This window comes from Microtus ochrogaster, chromosome 17 (assembly GCF_000317375.1).
Source record: "Microtus ochrogaster isolate Prairie Vole_2 chromosome 17, MicOch1.0, whole genome shotgun sequence".
NCBI lineage: Eukaryota > Metazoa > Chordata > Mammalia > Rodentia > Cricetidae > Microtus > Microtus ochrogaster.
Genome location: NC_022019.1, coordinates 27,859,146 through 27,874,060, shown reverse-complemented (window position 1 = coordinate 27,874,060; position 14,915 = coordinate 27,859,146). Strand labels below are relative to the sequence as shown.

General features: G+C 36.6%; 1 protein-coding gene across 1 annotated transcript in view; it reads right to left on the bottom strand.

Annotated features, from left to right (window-relative positions):
- The window catches only part of Gpc5 (glypican 5), a 1,182,296-nt gene that overhangs the window by 900,733 nt on the left and 266,648 nt on the right, over window positions 1–14,915 (bottom strand). The window contains exon 5 of the mRNA XM_005355656.2: window positions 5,011–5,136. Coding sequence (XP_005355713.1) covers window positions 5,011–5,136 — 126 coding nt within the window. The remainder of the gene's footprint in view (window positions 1–5,010; window positions 5,137–14,915) is intronic.

Genomic DNA, 14,915 nt, shown 5'->3' with positions numbered 1-14,915 from the left:
AAAAAAAAAAAAAAATCTATTCTAGGTGCAATATTATTATCTTCACATGGAAAGTGCTTTCAGATTCTCCCACCATCTCCAAACACTCTTGACCACACTACCTATTTTGTGTTTATGCATCAGAGAACAAGACGACACATGGTATATGTTCTTTTGCCTTCCGTGTGAGGTGAGAAATATGATAGGTTACATGCATACAACTTTGGTCCCATAGCTTGACATCACCTTAACAATACAAAATTTTAGGCTAAAAGAACCACATGAGAAAATTTCTTTGAGGAAATGTTAGAATCCTATGGCATTTCCCTATTTCTTCATCCTAAGTGACAGACTCAAGTAAGGGTTCCCTGCAAGTGGGAAGGTATACAAGCCTCATTGTTAACACATGCAGTGGAAGCCCACCTAGTGACAGAGAAAGAAACACAGGTCAGACTAGACTCCCACCAAAACCAGAGGTGGTGAGGAAAGGGTTCCGTGGTTTCTATGGCAAGTCATGTGGGAGAAGAGAAACCTTATAATCGTCTGAGCACAAAGAAACGCACTGTGAGATAGAGAAATGAGGGGAGGCATTGCCTTAGAGAAGAGAGGGGAGGCATTGCCTTGAACACACTGAGACACTTTTCCAGTTTAAATTCCTGCCAGCCAGGGGCATCAGTAAAAATATCATAAATATAATCAGTCACAGAAGGTAGTCTTTTAATATTTTTATACTAAAATTTCCTAACTCCAAAACGCTCAGGTAGATATGGAGAGTTGGAAGTTGAATTAGTACCTTTCAGGGTTGACACACAGTGTAGAAATTGTTCACACCCACTACATGTCTCCTAGATTCAACCAGAACTTAACTGGGAAAGAGTATAAACAAACACATCGAATGCATTTTAGATTTTCAAATATTAAGTAGTGCTGGGTGTTTCCAATGTACAATTCACACTGCTTGTAAAACTGATAACCAAGCATCCTATTGGTACCACAGTGATTCAAACGACCCTAAAATTGGTCATGATTTTATTTATGAAAAGATTTCTAGTGGATTTATTACTACAGTTTATATTTTTGCCTGGCAAAGAGCAGCTCTGAGAATAATGATGTACCCTTAAAAAGAGACAACTGGTTATCAAGTCAGCAAGTCCCCAGAATATCCGTTAGTATTTGCTATGAATTCTTAAACAATAGAATGATCACTCCAGAGACTACAGTTTAAAGAAAAATAAAATTCTGGTCAGAAAGAATTCAAGCTAACACAGCTAGAAGCTAGTTGTTATGTGAGAGAGTCCACAGCTGAGTGTGCTACAAATTTATTCCATATTTGTTGCAAATTTACATATCAGATACACCTATATGCATCCAGTAAGGACTCAGAATATAGACTCCTCATGTGATGAATATACATATAGCGTATTTCATTTCTATGATTCAAAAAGGGGAGTGTCTCAATTCTCCCCTTACAAAATGTTATACATCCTGACTTAACATTTTTTTCAAGGTTTATTACTATTTTATTTTTAAGAGTGTTTGCTTTCATGGATGTATGTCACCACATTTATACCTTGGAGGCCAGAAGAAAGGATCCCTCTAGAGTTAGAGTTACAGAGTGTTGTGAACTGCAATGCAGGTTCTGGGAACTGGACCTGGGTCCTCAGGAAGATTAGTAACTGCCCTTAACCATTAAGCTACCTTTCCATCATGTGAGTTCATATTTTTGTCATTATACAAGCATTTGCATTTTTTATACATCCCCAACACTACACCCTCATCTCTTTGTTGGGATGATGCTGACTAATATGTTTTAGCCCAACACATCTGAGATTAGAAGAGCTGTCTGGACTTCAGTTTCACAATGTTAATTAAATATATTCCAGGAAATACTCATAATCCTACTGTTAAACTGGAGAAAAATGAGAACAGCATCCAGAATTAGAGACAGGTGGAAATTTTAGGATCCATACCTCTTCTTCTACACTGTCAGGTGTTCAGCTTCACTTAAGAACCTACTGTCAACCACCTATCATCAAGATTATTTCCCAGTCTAAATACGAATGTGCAGTACCACTTATTGCTGTGGTTCTCAATCTGTGATTTGAGATTCCTTTGAGGCACAAACAACTCTTCACAGGGTTCACCTAAGACCATCAGAAAACATATATTGACATTACAATTCATAACAGTAGCAAAGTTACAGTTAAGATGTAGTAATGAAAATAATTTTATGTCTGGGAGTACCCACAACAGGAGGAACTATATTAAATGGTCACAGCATAGGAAGGTTGAGAACCACTGTCTTATGGACTTAATTTCCCTATAGTTCTGTTATCTTATGAAAATCACTCATGTGTACTCAATGATATTAATCACTTTTACCCTTCTTTAATAAAATGGATTTACTCTAAAAGAAATTAGAACAGAAGAAAGACGATGTGATATATAAATGTAAAAACCTCTGTAGCTAGTACAGTAAATTGGGGGTCTAACACACAGGGAGTCCATTCTACTAAAACATGAAATGAAAGTAGGAGTTTGGCTAAGTGGTATATGTAGTTGCCTGGAGAAAATAATTTAGCTAGAAATTACTCATTTTAATAGTGGAGAGTTTATACTCTATAGTAGATTCCTGAGATGAATAAGCCCACAAATTACATTTTTGAACACCCTCTACTTCTCAACCAATTATATTTGGTGTGAGTACAAAAAAAATATGGGTAAAGGCTAGGGGCGAGGAAAGACTGAATGCAGGAATTTTCATTTTTGGTGATGAGTAAGTTCATAAAATATATTCCATAGTCAAGTATATAATCAAAAATGAAACTTCCCAGTATCCATTCTGAATGGCTACTCTAAGTTCACTGAGTGGTACAGTTTATCATCTGGTTAATTTTGGTGCATGAGATTTTATTTTTGCAACATTTTAAAAATGAAAGTAAAAAAAAATTAAAGGAAAAGTGTGTTTTGGAAATATTTACAAACTTAACAGGACATGTGTCATGAACAGTGGACAGCAACTGGCAGCAGTCAGGGGTCAAGTCACAAGAAATACTGTAACCTAAAAACACAGTTTGCAGGAAACGCCAGTGGGCACTCCATGAATCCATTCTGAGCACTGGAGAACTGTTTGGCTTCAAATGGAGATCCTAACATGAGAACTAGACCACTTGCATTGTAAAAATAGATGAAATACAATTAAACACTATAGGAACAGAAAAAAAACAAAAGATTAAAAGCAAAATAGCTTTCCTGTTAGTCGATGGATGAAGTGAAGAAAAGAAATTACTGCCGAGAAAAGAGTCCTGGTTGAAATAGAAAATGGTAATACAAAGTTAAGAGTGCTAACAATAGTCTATTTTTAATTGATTTTAAAAACTTGGTCATAATCATTTAAGGAAATGATCACCTTAACATAAGAACTAGAGAAAAAAAAAAACGGATTGTGCCAGAAGCATTAGGGAACATTAACTAAATCAAGATAAAGTAGAAATAATGTGGCTTATTAATTTTACTAGAGTAGTTAACAGCTCCTGGCTGTTTCAAGGGCTAATGTAGAGATGCTTAATTCCTGGATATTGAGGGAGAGTTACTAGATTTTCTGTCTATTAAAAGCAAGCCTTGCTAATTAAGGGGCTGTCACCTAAACCTCACTGCCCAGAAGGAAGTGAACCATTGAACAATCAATTTACAATCACAGATAACTGAGGACAGAGTAGGGACTGGCATGCCTTTGGAGAACAATTTTATTTCAAGATAATGAAAGCATGCTACAGAGATGCAGATTCGAGATTGCAGCAGCAGCTCAATTTCATCTAAAATCAGAAACTCGACCTGTTGACCTCAGTGTTATAGTGAAGTGTATGCCAGGAAGGCTGCCGTTAAAAATACTGAAATTAAAATAGACTTTGTTTTAGAGGCAAAACTCTCCTTACGCTACAGATATTTGAGACATTTTTCTCTTTCATTCACAAGATACTCCAGGTCTCCTGTTTTTACCCAGTTTTGCAGACTGGGTAAGCAACTGCTACAGAGGCATCTCTCTGACGAACCTCTGAAGCAGCACAGCTGTGCACATAAATAATCTTATCAGTCACCTCCTAATAAATGGCTGCAGAAGAAACATTGCCAACATAATCACTCCAGTCTCATAACGAATGATAAAAATCAATCTTGGCAACCAATTTAGTGTGTTGATGTATTTGGCATAATTTCCTCAGGATGAACGTGATGGTATTATAACCTACCATGAAGAGGATAATAGTCTTCACCCCTAAATATGACACACATCCACTTGGTTTCAATCTTCTCAAAATTGAATGGCATTTTTTTAAGTAATGGTATATCTTTAAAATAAATGTCTAAAGCAAAATATACATACAGCTTTTCACTGGGGATATTGCTACATTTTTTTTCTAAAAAACAAAAATTAGTTTAAAATATCAGTCATCAGTCATATTTTATAGAAATGCTATTAAGACAATTCAGGAGTTCAACATTAAAACATCTATTAGTGCTTTAACACATGTCACCAAACTGTTATGAAGATCTGAATTAGAAACTGAAAACTATTAATAGCACTTCTTATGAAGTGAATTTTTACTTTTTACAAAAAAATAAATAAAAATAACAAACAGGAGTGTGTGAGTGGAAAGTGTATTTCATTTTATGATTTAGAAATACTGTTTTTTCCCCTCTCAATCTTATTTTTGGATGAGTAGTGAAGTTTCAGTGAGTTTTCTCACAATCTAATATTCATGAAGTTAAAAAAAAAGATACTTAATAAAAACAACTAGACAGAAGCTAGAAGTTTTGAGGTTGGGGTTGTGTGTAAGTTGGAGACAGGTGGACATGATGAAAGCTTTAAAGCAACACAAAATGCCCTCAGAGTGAAATAATAAGAAGGATCAGAGTAATCCGAGACTCTGAAAAGGTCTGACTAACCTGTGTGGTAAAGTGCCAACAGTTATGCATCTATTCAGCTCCACCAGGAGAAAGTGAGGAAGGAAAGGAATTCTACACAGAACTTACCTTTTCACTACATCCTCCCCATTCCAGCAGGGCCGTCCTTCAACAGCAGCTAATTCAGTGATGCAAAGCTGATCAGCCAGGCCACCATAGAAAGACCTGTGCAGTCTAAGGCTGTTGATGAATTCTCTGAATGGAAAAAAAGATAACATTAACCCATAGAGAGAATCCACATAAAAATTACTACAAACTCCTTATAGAATACTATATTTTACTTATTTTTATATATTTAAGACATCTTTCTAACAACCAGTAAAGTTATTTTATAGGAGAATGCCATCTTAATAGCTACATTTGTTTTTTGAATAAAAAAATTTACTGGTTATGAGTCTTATTTTAAAGACAAAAGGTTTTGAATACCATGTGTACACACACACACACACACACACACACACACACACACACACCACTTCAGTCTCCCTAAATCCTTCCCAAGTCACTGTATCTAAATACAGAAACACAAAATATTTTCTATCCTATATGGAAAACATCAGGCTTACAAAATGCTAATAAATTGCCTCCTGAATAAAGGTTTATTCAACTTATGTTTCTGAGTCTTTGGTAACAAGGAATACAAAGTAGTAAGTTTTTATTATACATGACTCTAAGCCCTAGATATAAAATATTCCAGAAGTACTACAGTAAAATTTAATAGAGTGAAGAATGTTTAGTATATCAACTAAGGTTTGCTTTTTTTATATATTCACATTCTATTTCTCCTGCCCCTGAGGATTATACAAGGGAAAATTCAATGATAATGAAGAATTTTGCATTTTTTTGCTTAGAAAGCAATGACTTTTGAGTTTTAAAACCAGGACCTAGAAGAACAAAGAAAGTTTGCTTTTCAAATTCAAATGCCAATGTTCAGATAAGCACAATTTATGAAAACTAGGCAGATGTGGTGGACACTTGTAATCTAAGGAAGAAGAGACAAAATATCTCGGCAGTTAGCTGGAGAATTGGAATTGCCAGAATCAGAGAGCTCTGGCTTCAGGAAAAACAAAAAAAACAAAAACAAAAACAAAACAAACTATCAACACCTAAAGTGAAAAAACTATCAACACCTAAAGTGGAGGAGAACTTTCAGATGTCCTGTGTATTTGTGATGCATGATTAATAAAAGCTCAGAGACAGAAATTAGGGTTCAACCTGAAGGTCAAAAAAGCAAAATAGGGGGCTGGAGAGATGGCTCAGAGGTTAAGAGCACTGTCTGCTCTTCCAAAGAGCATGAGTTCAATTCCCAGCAACCACATGGTGGCTCACAACCATCTGTAATGGGATCTGGCACCCCCTTCTGGCCTGCAGACACACATGCAAACAGAATACTGTATACATAATAAATAAAATCTTTTTTTTTAAAAAAAAAAAAAAAAGCAAAATAGCCAGCCACTGGCTCTTATCTCTACCTCGGTCAAAACTGAGGATCCTGCCTCCAAAAATCTCAGAAGGAAACTGTGAACGTTGTCTCCTCCAATCTTATCCTCATCTCCAGTTCTGAAATTAAGGGCATGCTCCACTATTGCCTGGTCTCTATGGCAAGCTGGTGCAGCTACTGGTAATGTGGGATGTCCTTCTCTATATACATTGCTTTTATTGGTTGGTGAATAAAGCTGTTTCAGCCAATGGCTTAGCAGAGTAAGAGCTAGAAATATTCCTGAGCTGTTGGTCAAACAGTGTTGTAATTAATATAACTTCTCTGTAACTATTCTGCACTGGGAGACAAACAAACAGTCTTTGTCTATAAATGGTGCCATTGTGGGGCAACTCCATCCACATAAAAAGTGAGATCTTGGGAAGGAATTTTAGACACAAAAGAACAGAGTGAAGCATAGCTTATTGTAGCGACATATTTTCCAGATAGTCTCTGTTTGCTGGCGGTGAGCAGAGGTGTGGCTCCTTAAAAAGAAGGCTTCCTGATTCAGGATAAGCAGCAGAACCTGCACGGCTTCTTTAAGAGAAGACTTCCTGGTTCGTGCTGGTAGATTGAGGTCCTGAACTTAAATGGGATCTGTGAGCAACATGTTACAAATTGCCTAATGGCAATATAGACCTACTGTGTGTGTGTGTGTGTGTGTGTGTGTGTGTGTGTGTGTGTGTGTGTGTATACACCTGCACATATATGTGCTATGGGTGTGAATAATCCATATATTTACTTTTCTATCATCATGAAGACATTATCTTTTAAATTTGGAAGCATGATACATGCATGAAAAAAGTTAAAAGCTCTTGCTAATTATCCTTCAGTAGTTACGTTACTCATGTCAATTTTTTATCTTGGCCTGGAAACATCACTAAAATATAGAAATCATATATAATTCATATGAGCAATTGAATTGCAATATTTAAAGGGAGATGGGAAACTGTACTCTGTCTGAGCATTTATTTAAAGCACCATCTATCAGGTCCATATAAAAATGTATAAATTCTTCAGACTTCAAACTTAACAGATGGGCTTTGCCTCCTAATTTTGCCCTTTCTCTTTCCCTTCAATTCATTTTCTAAGCTAAACTGAGAAGCAGCATTGGAAAGTCATGAATACCATTTTTGATGCTTTTAAATACAAAGTAATATAGATAAGAATGTCTTATGATGGCCACGGCCTCTTTCCACTCCACCCTGTAACCTCTTTCCATGCCAACTATTCTTGCTTCTGGTCACACACTCCAGCCAAAATTCACATTTTTATTGAACCATTGCATAAAATATACCTGCATTGCATGAACAAAATTTATGCTTAGCATGTTCATTTTCTCCATTTAGCTTTGCCTTTGACATCACTATCCATCTAGCCATTCTTCAAAATGCCATTGGCTCCACCTCCCTTTGTCATCGATCCATGCAGCATCTATGGGTTCTTTCTGATTCTCACCCATGTGTTCTTAATAGGCCTAACCTACAATTGTTCCTACTTATAAATATGCCCCCTCTGATGGATGATGTCCCCTCTCACAGCAAAAGCTCTTCCTTGTCCTTCATTTTTTCTGAGGGTTTGATCAGCATTAACACCCAGCAGATCCTCAAATGCTTGGTAAATTAGCCCTAGGTGATGTCTTGGTTTTTAATAGTTTCCAGAATTGAAAATTAGTACTATATTCTTTCTTGAAAAGGTCCCTTAAAACCCTTAGGATTCTTTAAACCATAGGACCTTCTTCTAGATGGTGAAGAATCAGTGTATGCTCCTAGTCTAGTCTATCAAAATGTTAGATGTCTTAATGTTAAGATGACTCAGTAGCAATCCCAGGAAATGAACTACACTGAAACATAATAACCCATTAATATTTAGCCTCCCTGTGTATTAAGATCCTATAGTATTCCATCACAGATGCCCTCATTATGAATTAGAAAGAACCTGAAGAAGCCATGCATCTGAGTAGCTCCCTCTCCTATCTATATGATGTCATCACATGGAAAAAAAACTTAAACTATACAGGCAGGATTGTTGAGCTGGCTCAGCTGGTAAAGGCCCCTGCCAGCAAAACTGATGACTTGAGTTCAATCCAGAGACACACTTGGTAGGGAAGAATCAACCCCAGGATCTCCTTTGGCCTCTTCCACAACAGCATATATGAAATATCAATTATCAGTGTCAGAAAAAAAAGTTAAAGGTTTTAAAAATCAAAATTTTAAAATATAAGTAGAGGAGTACTTCTATAGTTCCAATAATTTATGGATATTATCACATTAAGAAAGCAAAAATATCACTTGTATGTATGTTGCTATGATAGAAAACAGATCTGTTATCTTTGTGAAAATCTGCACCGAGAATGTAGTATGTTCAGATAGGAATGTTCAGATAGGAATAATATATATGAAACACCTATATATCTGAAAAATGCAGCCAAGGAAGCAGAGAGCAGAGGAAATTCTAATCACTAGCTAACGACCAGACTTGTGCAGTGCTGGCTCAGTAAAGAAAAGGTCTATAACACAATTGCTCATTCATAGCCTGCGGCCTTGTTTGCCCTGAGCTTACTGAAGACAGGGGAGAAACATGGACTAGCAGAGTTATTGCTTCATGGCTTTTCATGCCTTTGAGGCCAACAGTACCGGAAGAGCCTCCTGATACATCACATGCTAAAATATATAAAAGGAAATGCAACCCATCTCTGAATTGTTTTTCGTGGTTTGTTGACGTGGTCATGCTCAGTTACTACTATAAAATAGAATAACACTTTCAACGGGGCATAATACAGTAATTGCCTTTAATAACAAAAGCAACATCTTTCACTGAGCAATAAGATAATTCAAAGGTTTTTATCTGAAGATCAGGTGAATGAGTTTCTTTGTAGTGTTTGCACCCCTTCTGGCATAAGCAAAGTTGACGTTGACAGGCTGATGTTTACCCTTTCCCAACTTTCACTACATGGATATTAACAAGCACTCAGACAAAGGGGGGAACATTAGAAAGGCAGTATATATGGATAATTTAGTTCTATAAAATTGGTACCAAGCTATTCCCACACTTAACTGGGTAACATGAACCCCTGAAACTCCGCAAATATATATCACACTTAAGTATAAACAGCGGTACAGTATTTTATAAATTGTATATAGTCACACGTACAGTCTAATAAAATACGTTATTAAACTAACTTAAATTATAAGTTTGACATATGCCTCATACATTGGGTGTGAAGAATGGTGCCCAAATAAAGTTAAACTTTGTTCTTCTAGAGAACCACGTGCCTTTAACCATGTGACTCTAATTTACATTTGGGTTTGCATTGCATTTGATTAGGCATTTCTAAAAATAAAGTTTTATTCCACTATCCTTATCTTGTGGCAGTTTGTTTCCTTTAAGCCATTTATATATTGTCATGTGTTGTATATCATCTCTATCTTTTCTACTGGAGACAGTAGGCACTATTTCTAATTTGGACCAAAGCTAATTATCTGGGAAAATATTGAAAAAGAATCACATTTCCAAATGGAGCTTTCCTCTGTGTAATGTCTCCAACCACATGTTTCTTTATTTAATGACATGTATTGATTTTTTTCTCTTACCCATAAAGTCAGTCCACACATAATACAGAACCCAAATTAAAAGCAGTACCTTGCCCACTGTTTGAAAATATCTGTAGAACAAAGGTCAAATGTGCAGTTTGCTAGTTAATGGCCTGAGGCAAAGTTAAGGTTAATGTGGCACTAATGAGCAGGCTCAACCCTGTAGAGATGTCTGACCACAGCTGTCAAACAGTCGGCATTTAAAATGTCAGTCTCCAGCTCAGCAGAGGAAATATATAATTACATGCTTCGAGATAAGAACTATTTTCTCTTGCTGTTCTCAATCTATATTTAATCATTTAACTTTATTCTCACCTAAGTCATTCTATTTGAAAAAAAATATTTTTATATTTCTATCCCACAGCACCTGAAACTAGTTCAGTGTGTGTGCAATGTATGTAGTTTGATGAACCAAAGGAACAGCTGAAATCTAGGTTTCCCAGCCCAGAGAAATACATGGTCACCATTTCCTAGGAATCAATGCTTTCCATTAATCACAAACAGAGTGTGTTTCAAAAATGTGAAGTCTATGATAACGGTTTTGTTTTTAATATGTTTGTATCACCCAAGGAACTCCTGGGGTCTGTTCTCTGAACCCTATCTGAACCCACTTCCCATCATGGAACTGTGACCTAAGGTTTGTTCAGCATCATTTGCAGAGTCTTTTTTTCCTTTCTGGTTAAATGATTCCAGGTTTTCCCATCCTTACAGGAAGTCTTGTTCACCTGACATGATTTCATTTCGTTAAGGACTGACAGGGATTCCTCTACACTCCAAAAGAGATGAAGAATTGATGGTAAGAGAAGAAGCAACATAGAAAGAAATGGGGGATAGAAATGAATTCTAAGAAATTTACAAATATCTTTCTACATCCTCTCTGGCAGCTCTTTTCTGACAGGAGCTCCATGATGAGTCTTCTCCTGTAGTTTTTGTTTAGCCCTGAGCTGACAGTCTACAGCCAGCAGCAAGGATAAAACAAGGCGTCCCCACACTATCCTTCATCATCCCAATAAGAAACATGCGTTCTGAATGCATTTTCATCTTGTGTGATTTAAAACCCACCCAGAAAATTAAAAAGTGGGCATTCAAGCCTATATCTGATATCACTATTCTGTATTATGAAAATCTACCTTAAAAGGTGTTGACCATGTTCTTCATTAAAAGGAACTTTAGGCAAAAACATCAAACATTAAAAAGAAAAGAAAAACTTGATCAGATGGAAAAGATTTAAAACAATTCTGGCTACCATAAAAACACTGGTATCCACTCACGGAAAAAAATGTAATTTCTTTACAACGTAACTTTTATTCATTTCAATTGAAGTTGCAGCTACTGTGGCAAATTCTACTTGTTGGAATGAGCAATGCCAAGTTATTCGTAATTGGGTCAAAAGCATCAAGAAAGTTAAGTGAAATGGTACATCTGCAGCGCTCCTGATTCTAATTCAGGACACTCCACAAATAACTATTACCTTCATTTTGAGATTGTATACTCTACCTACACTGGGCAGAATAGTATGTAGTATGTGGTATCTATACTTGCTCATGTGAATGAACTACTAGAGTTAGACAGATAGAAAGACAGACAGGATGGGGTCAGGTTTCATGACTAAGTAATAAAGATAGAGCTTGTGTAAAGTAGCCAGCCTCATCTACACACTCTTGAGCTGAGACAAAATAAGTTAAAATTAAATAAATAGACAGACAAACAGACATGATGAGCTCTTTGTCTCCCTCAATTAGGATCCAGCCTGCTGATTACCAAAATATCTCTTTGTTCAAACTGATCAGCACTAAGTTAGGGGAAGAAAACCCTTCAAAGACTTTAAGTGATACAGCTATCAAAGAGAAACTGAATTTTTTTCTGGTGCTCCCAGCTCCTCTGCTTGTGCACAGATGGCCTGTCTGTGTGCTTGCTCTGTGTGTGTGTGTTTGTGTGTGTGTGTTGTGCAAGGAATATGAGAGTATGAGTGTGTAAGTGTGAGTGTATGAGGAGAGAGGTAAGAGAGGGTGAGAGATGCTGAGAGGGAGGAGCGAGAAGGAGAAGAAGAGAGAAGAGGAAAGTGGGGAAGAGAAATGGGGAAAGGAGGTAGAGAGAAGGGGAGAAGGAATACAGCATTTTATGTCAAGTCTTGGATATCCCTTTTATTGGTACTTAGGAGTAAAGTTAGACTGGATAATACTGTGCCTTCTTAGAATTAGAATATTAATAAATTACTTTCCTTGATTCTGCTTGCATATGAACTATTTCTGCTTTTTCTCATTTTTACTTTTTTATTATTATCTAATATCCCTTATTATATATAAAAGTAATTTTTCAGATCAGGGCTCTATTTACTTAATAAAAATTGTTTACCCAGGCTCTTTGACTCCTAAGCAGGGAAGAGGTATGGACCAGGAAACAGGAACTATACTCCATTTAATATAAAATCACTTCCTAGGTGAAATTCTGGCACCACACTGTTTGCTAGCTAGGAATTCACAATGTCCCAGTAGGGGGCCTGGCTGTGTGTTTCTGAAAGTCATGGCAGAAGTTACTGCACACTGCTGTAGCCTAAACAGGGACTAGATTTTAACATTACAGTTTTTTACTGATTTTATTGAGCTGTACATTTTCCCCTGTTCCCCTTGCCTCTTCCCTCCCCTCCAATCCTCTCTCATGGACCCCATAGTCCAAATTTACTCAGGAGATCTTGTCTTTTTCTACTTCCCTTATAGTTTAGATCTATGTATATCTTTCTTAGGTCCTCTATGTTGTCTAGGTTTTCTGGGATTGTGATTTGTAGGCTGGTTTTCTTTGCTTTATGTTTAAAAGCCACATATGAGTGAGTACATATAATAATTGTCTTTCTGGGTCTGGGTTACCTTACTCAATATGATGTTTTCTAGCCCCATCCATTTGCCTGCAAATTTCAAGATGTCATTATTTTTTTCTGCTGTGTAGTGCTCCATTGTGTAAATGTACCACATTTTCCTTACCCATTCTTTGGTTGAGGGGCATTTAGGTTGTTTCCAGATTCTGGCTATGACAAACAATGCTGCTAGAACATAGTTGAGCATAGAGAAGATTAGTGAGCAGGAGTCAACATGTGTAACTCTTTTACTGAGTTAAAACATCCAAAATATATTCAATCTGATGGAAATTAAAGTTTTCTATTCTTCTTGTATTTTTTCGTGTGTGTGTGTGTGTGTGTGTGTGTGTGTATCAGGATTGGTTTTAATGGAAAACTATACACAAAGCCAAATAAGATGAAGGTTATATATCCAGTGAGCTGGTTCAATTTACAAGATCCGAAAGTTGTAATATTTGATTTATAACAAGATTCTTGGTAGTGGAAGGTAAACCAATATAGCAAGAGAAGAGCCTTAGTTCTATTGATTTCAAAAGTCATCAAAGAGGAGTCATATTTTCTAGAATGAGGCTTGACATGTCTATTAACTCTACAAATGTAAGTTTAAGCACAAAGAATTACCCTGAAACTTGCTTTAAAACTCCATTTGTTCCACTTCCAAGAGAACCAAACCACATGTGATTCTAAAAACACCAGGGAACAGTGCTCTGATTTCTTTCTTAGAGAAGAAAGTTAATGAATAAATACTAAATAATAGAACTGTCTCTATTAAATGATACAATCCTACACTAGACCCACATTTGTTTTACCATTGTAAAGACAGTTGGGAAAATTACAACTTTGGTGTCTCCTTTAGACAGGCAATGGGAAACAATGCTATTATAGTACCTCTTGGCCCTTCCTGTTCTCCATTTCCCTAATGCATGTTTGTGTCTTTAAAACACTTCAAAGGTCATTGACAGACATATAGTGTTAGAAATATTCTTTGCCTTGCCCAAAAAAGTAGAACGTAAAGCTTGAACATTTGGAGGACCATGCTGCGTCAAATGCAAGCAATGTTTCTCCATTTGAACAGGGACAAGCTTCGTTTACTGCCTACTTGCCTCCAATAGGCTGTTTAAAAATCCTGAAATAACTTATGTATTCATAAATGTCATCTGCTTGTCATGACATGTCATGAGCTTGTATAGAAGAAAGAAATGAGGGGAAAAAGAAGGAAGGGAGGTAAAGGAAAGAAAGTAAGGAGAAGGGGGGAACAGAATTTTCTTGTGTGTCATTTAGCAAGAATTCCATTCACAGCTTGATTTCCTTGCAGGGGGATATTTTGAGGCTAAAAATGAGACAATTCAACTGTCACATTATAACCACCATTGAAAGCCCCAGGTATACCTGAGAAATCTATTACTTGGAAATCGATTTTTGGAGAAAGAGTTTGAGATCTGTCCAACGTAAAGGATTTTCCTTTTCATGGTTTGAAGCATATTTTCTTATTCTTCCTATAGTGAGAAATACGTGAAAAAATTGTTTCCACTCATTTAATCCTCAAAATGGCCAAGTGTACTATTACAGACATCCCAGATTAGCACAATGAACAATGCTTAGGAGAGCATTAATGGAGCATGAAAATTTACAGATTCGTGATGCTCCCTGACATAAGTCTATAGTCATCCAAACAAGTGAGCAATGAGAGTTCTCACTCAGCAGTAATAGCTTCATAGTTTTCTACAGCATTCAATACTTGTCAGTCAAAGCAAAGAAATGAAAATCTATTAGATATTAAACCTGCATGTACATAGCCACATCCAAGGCCAATTCTAATTGTAATGTGGAATCACATCAACTACTGGACACCATTTCTCCCCTTTCAGGACAAAAGGTGGTCAGTGTCCATTTAGTTATCTGCGGGCTAGCATTAAATTAAGATGTCTTAGGCAATGGCTGGGAGGTTTCCCATGAGAAAAGAGAAAATAAAAGACAGTTCTCTCTCTCTCCTCTCTCTCTCTCTCTCTCTCTCTCTCTCTCTCTCTCTCTCTCTCTCTCTCTCTCTCTCTCT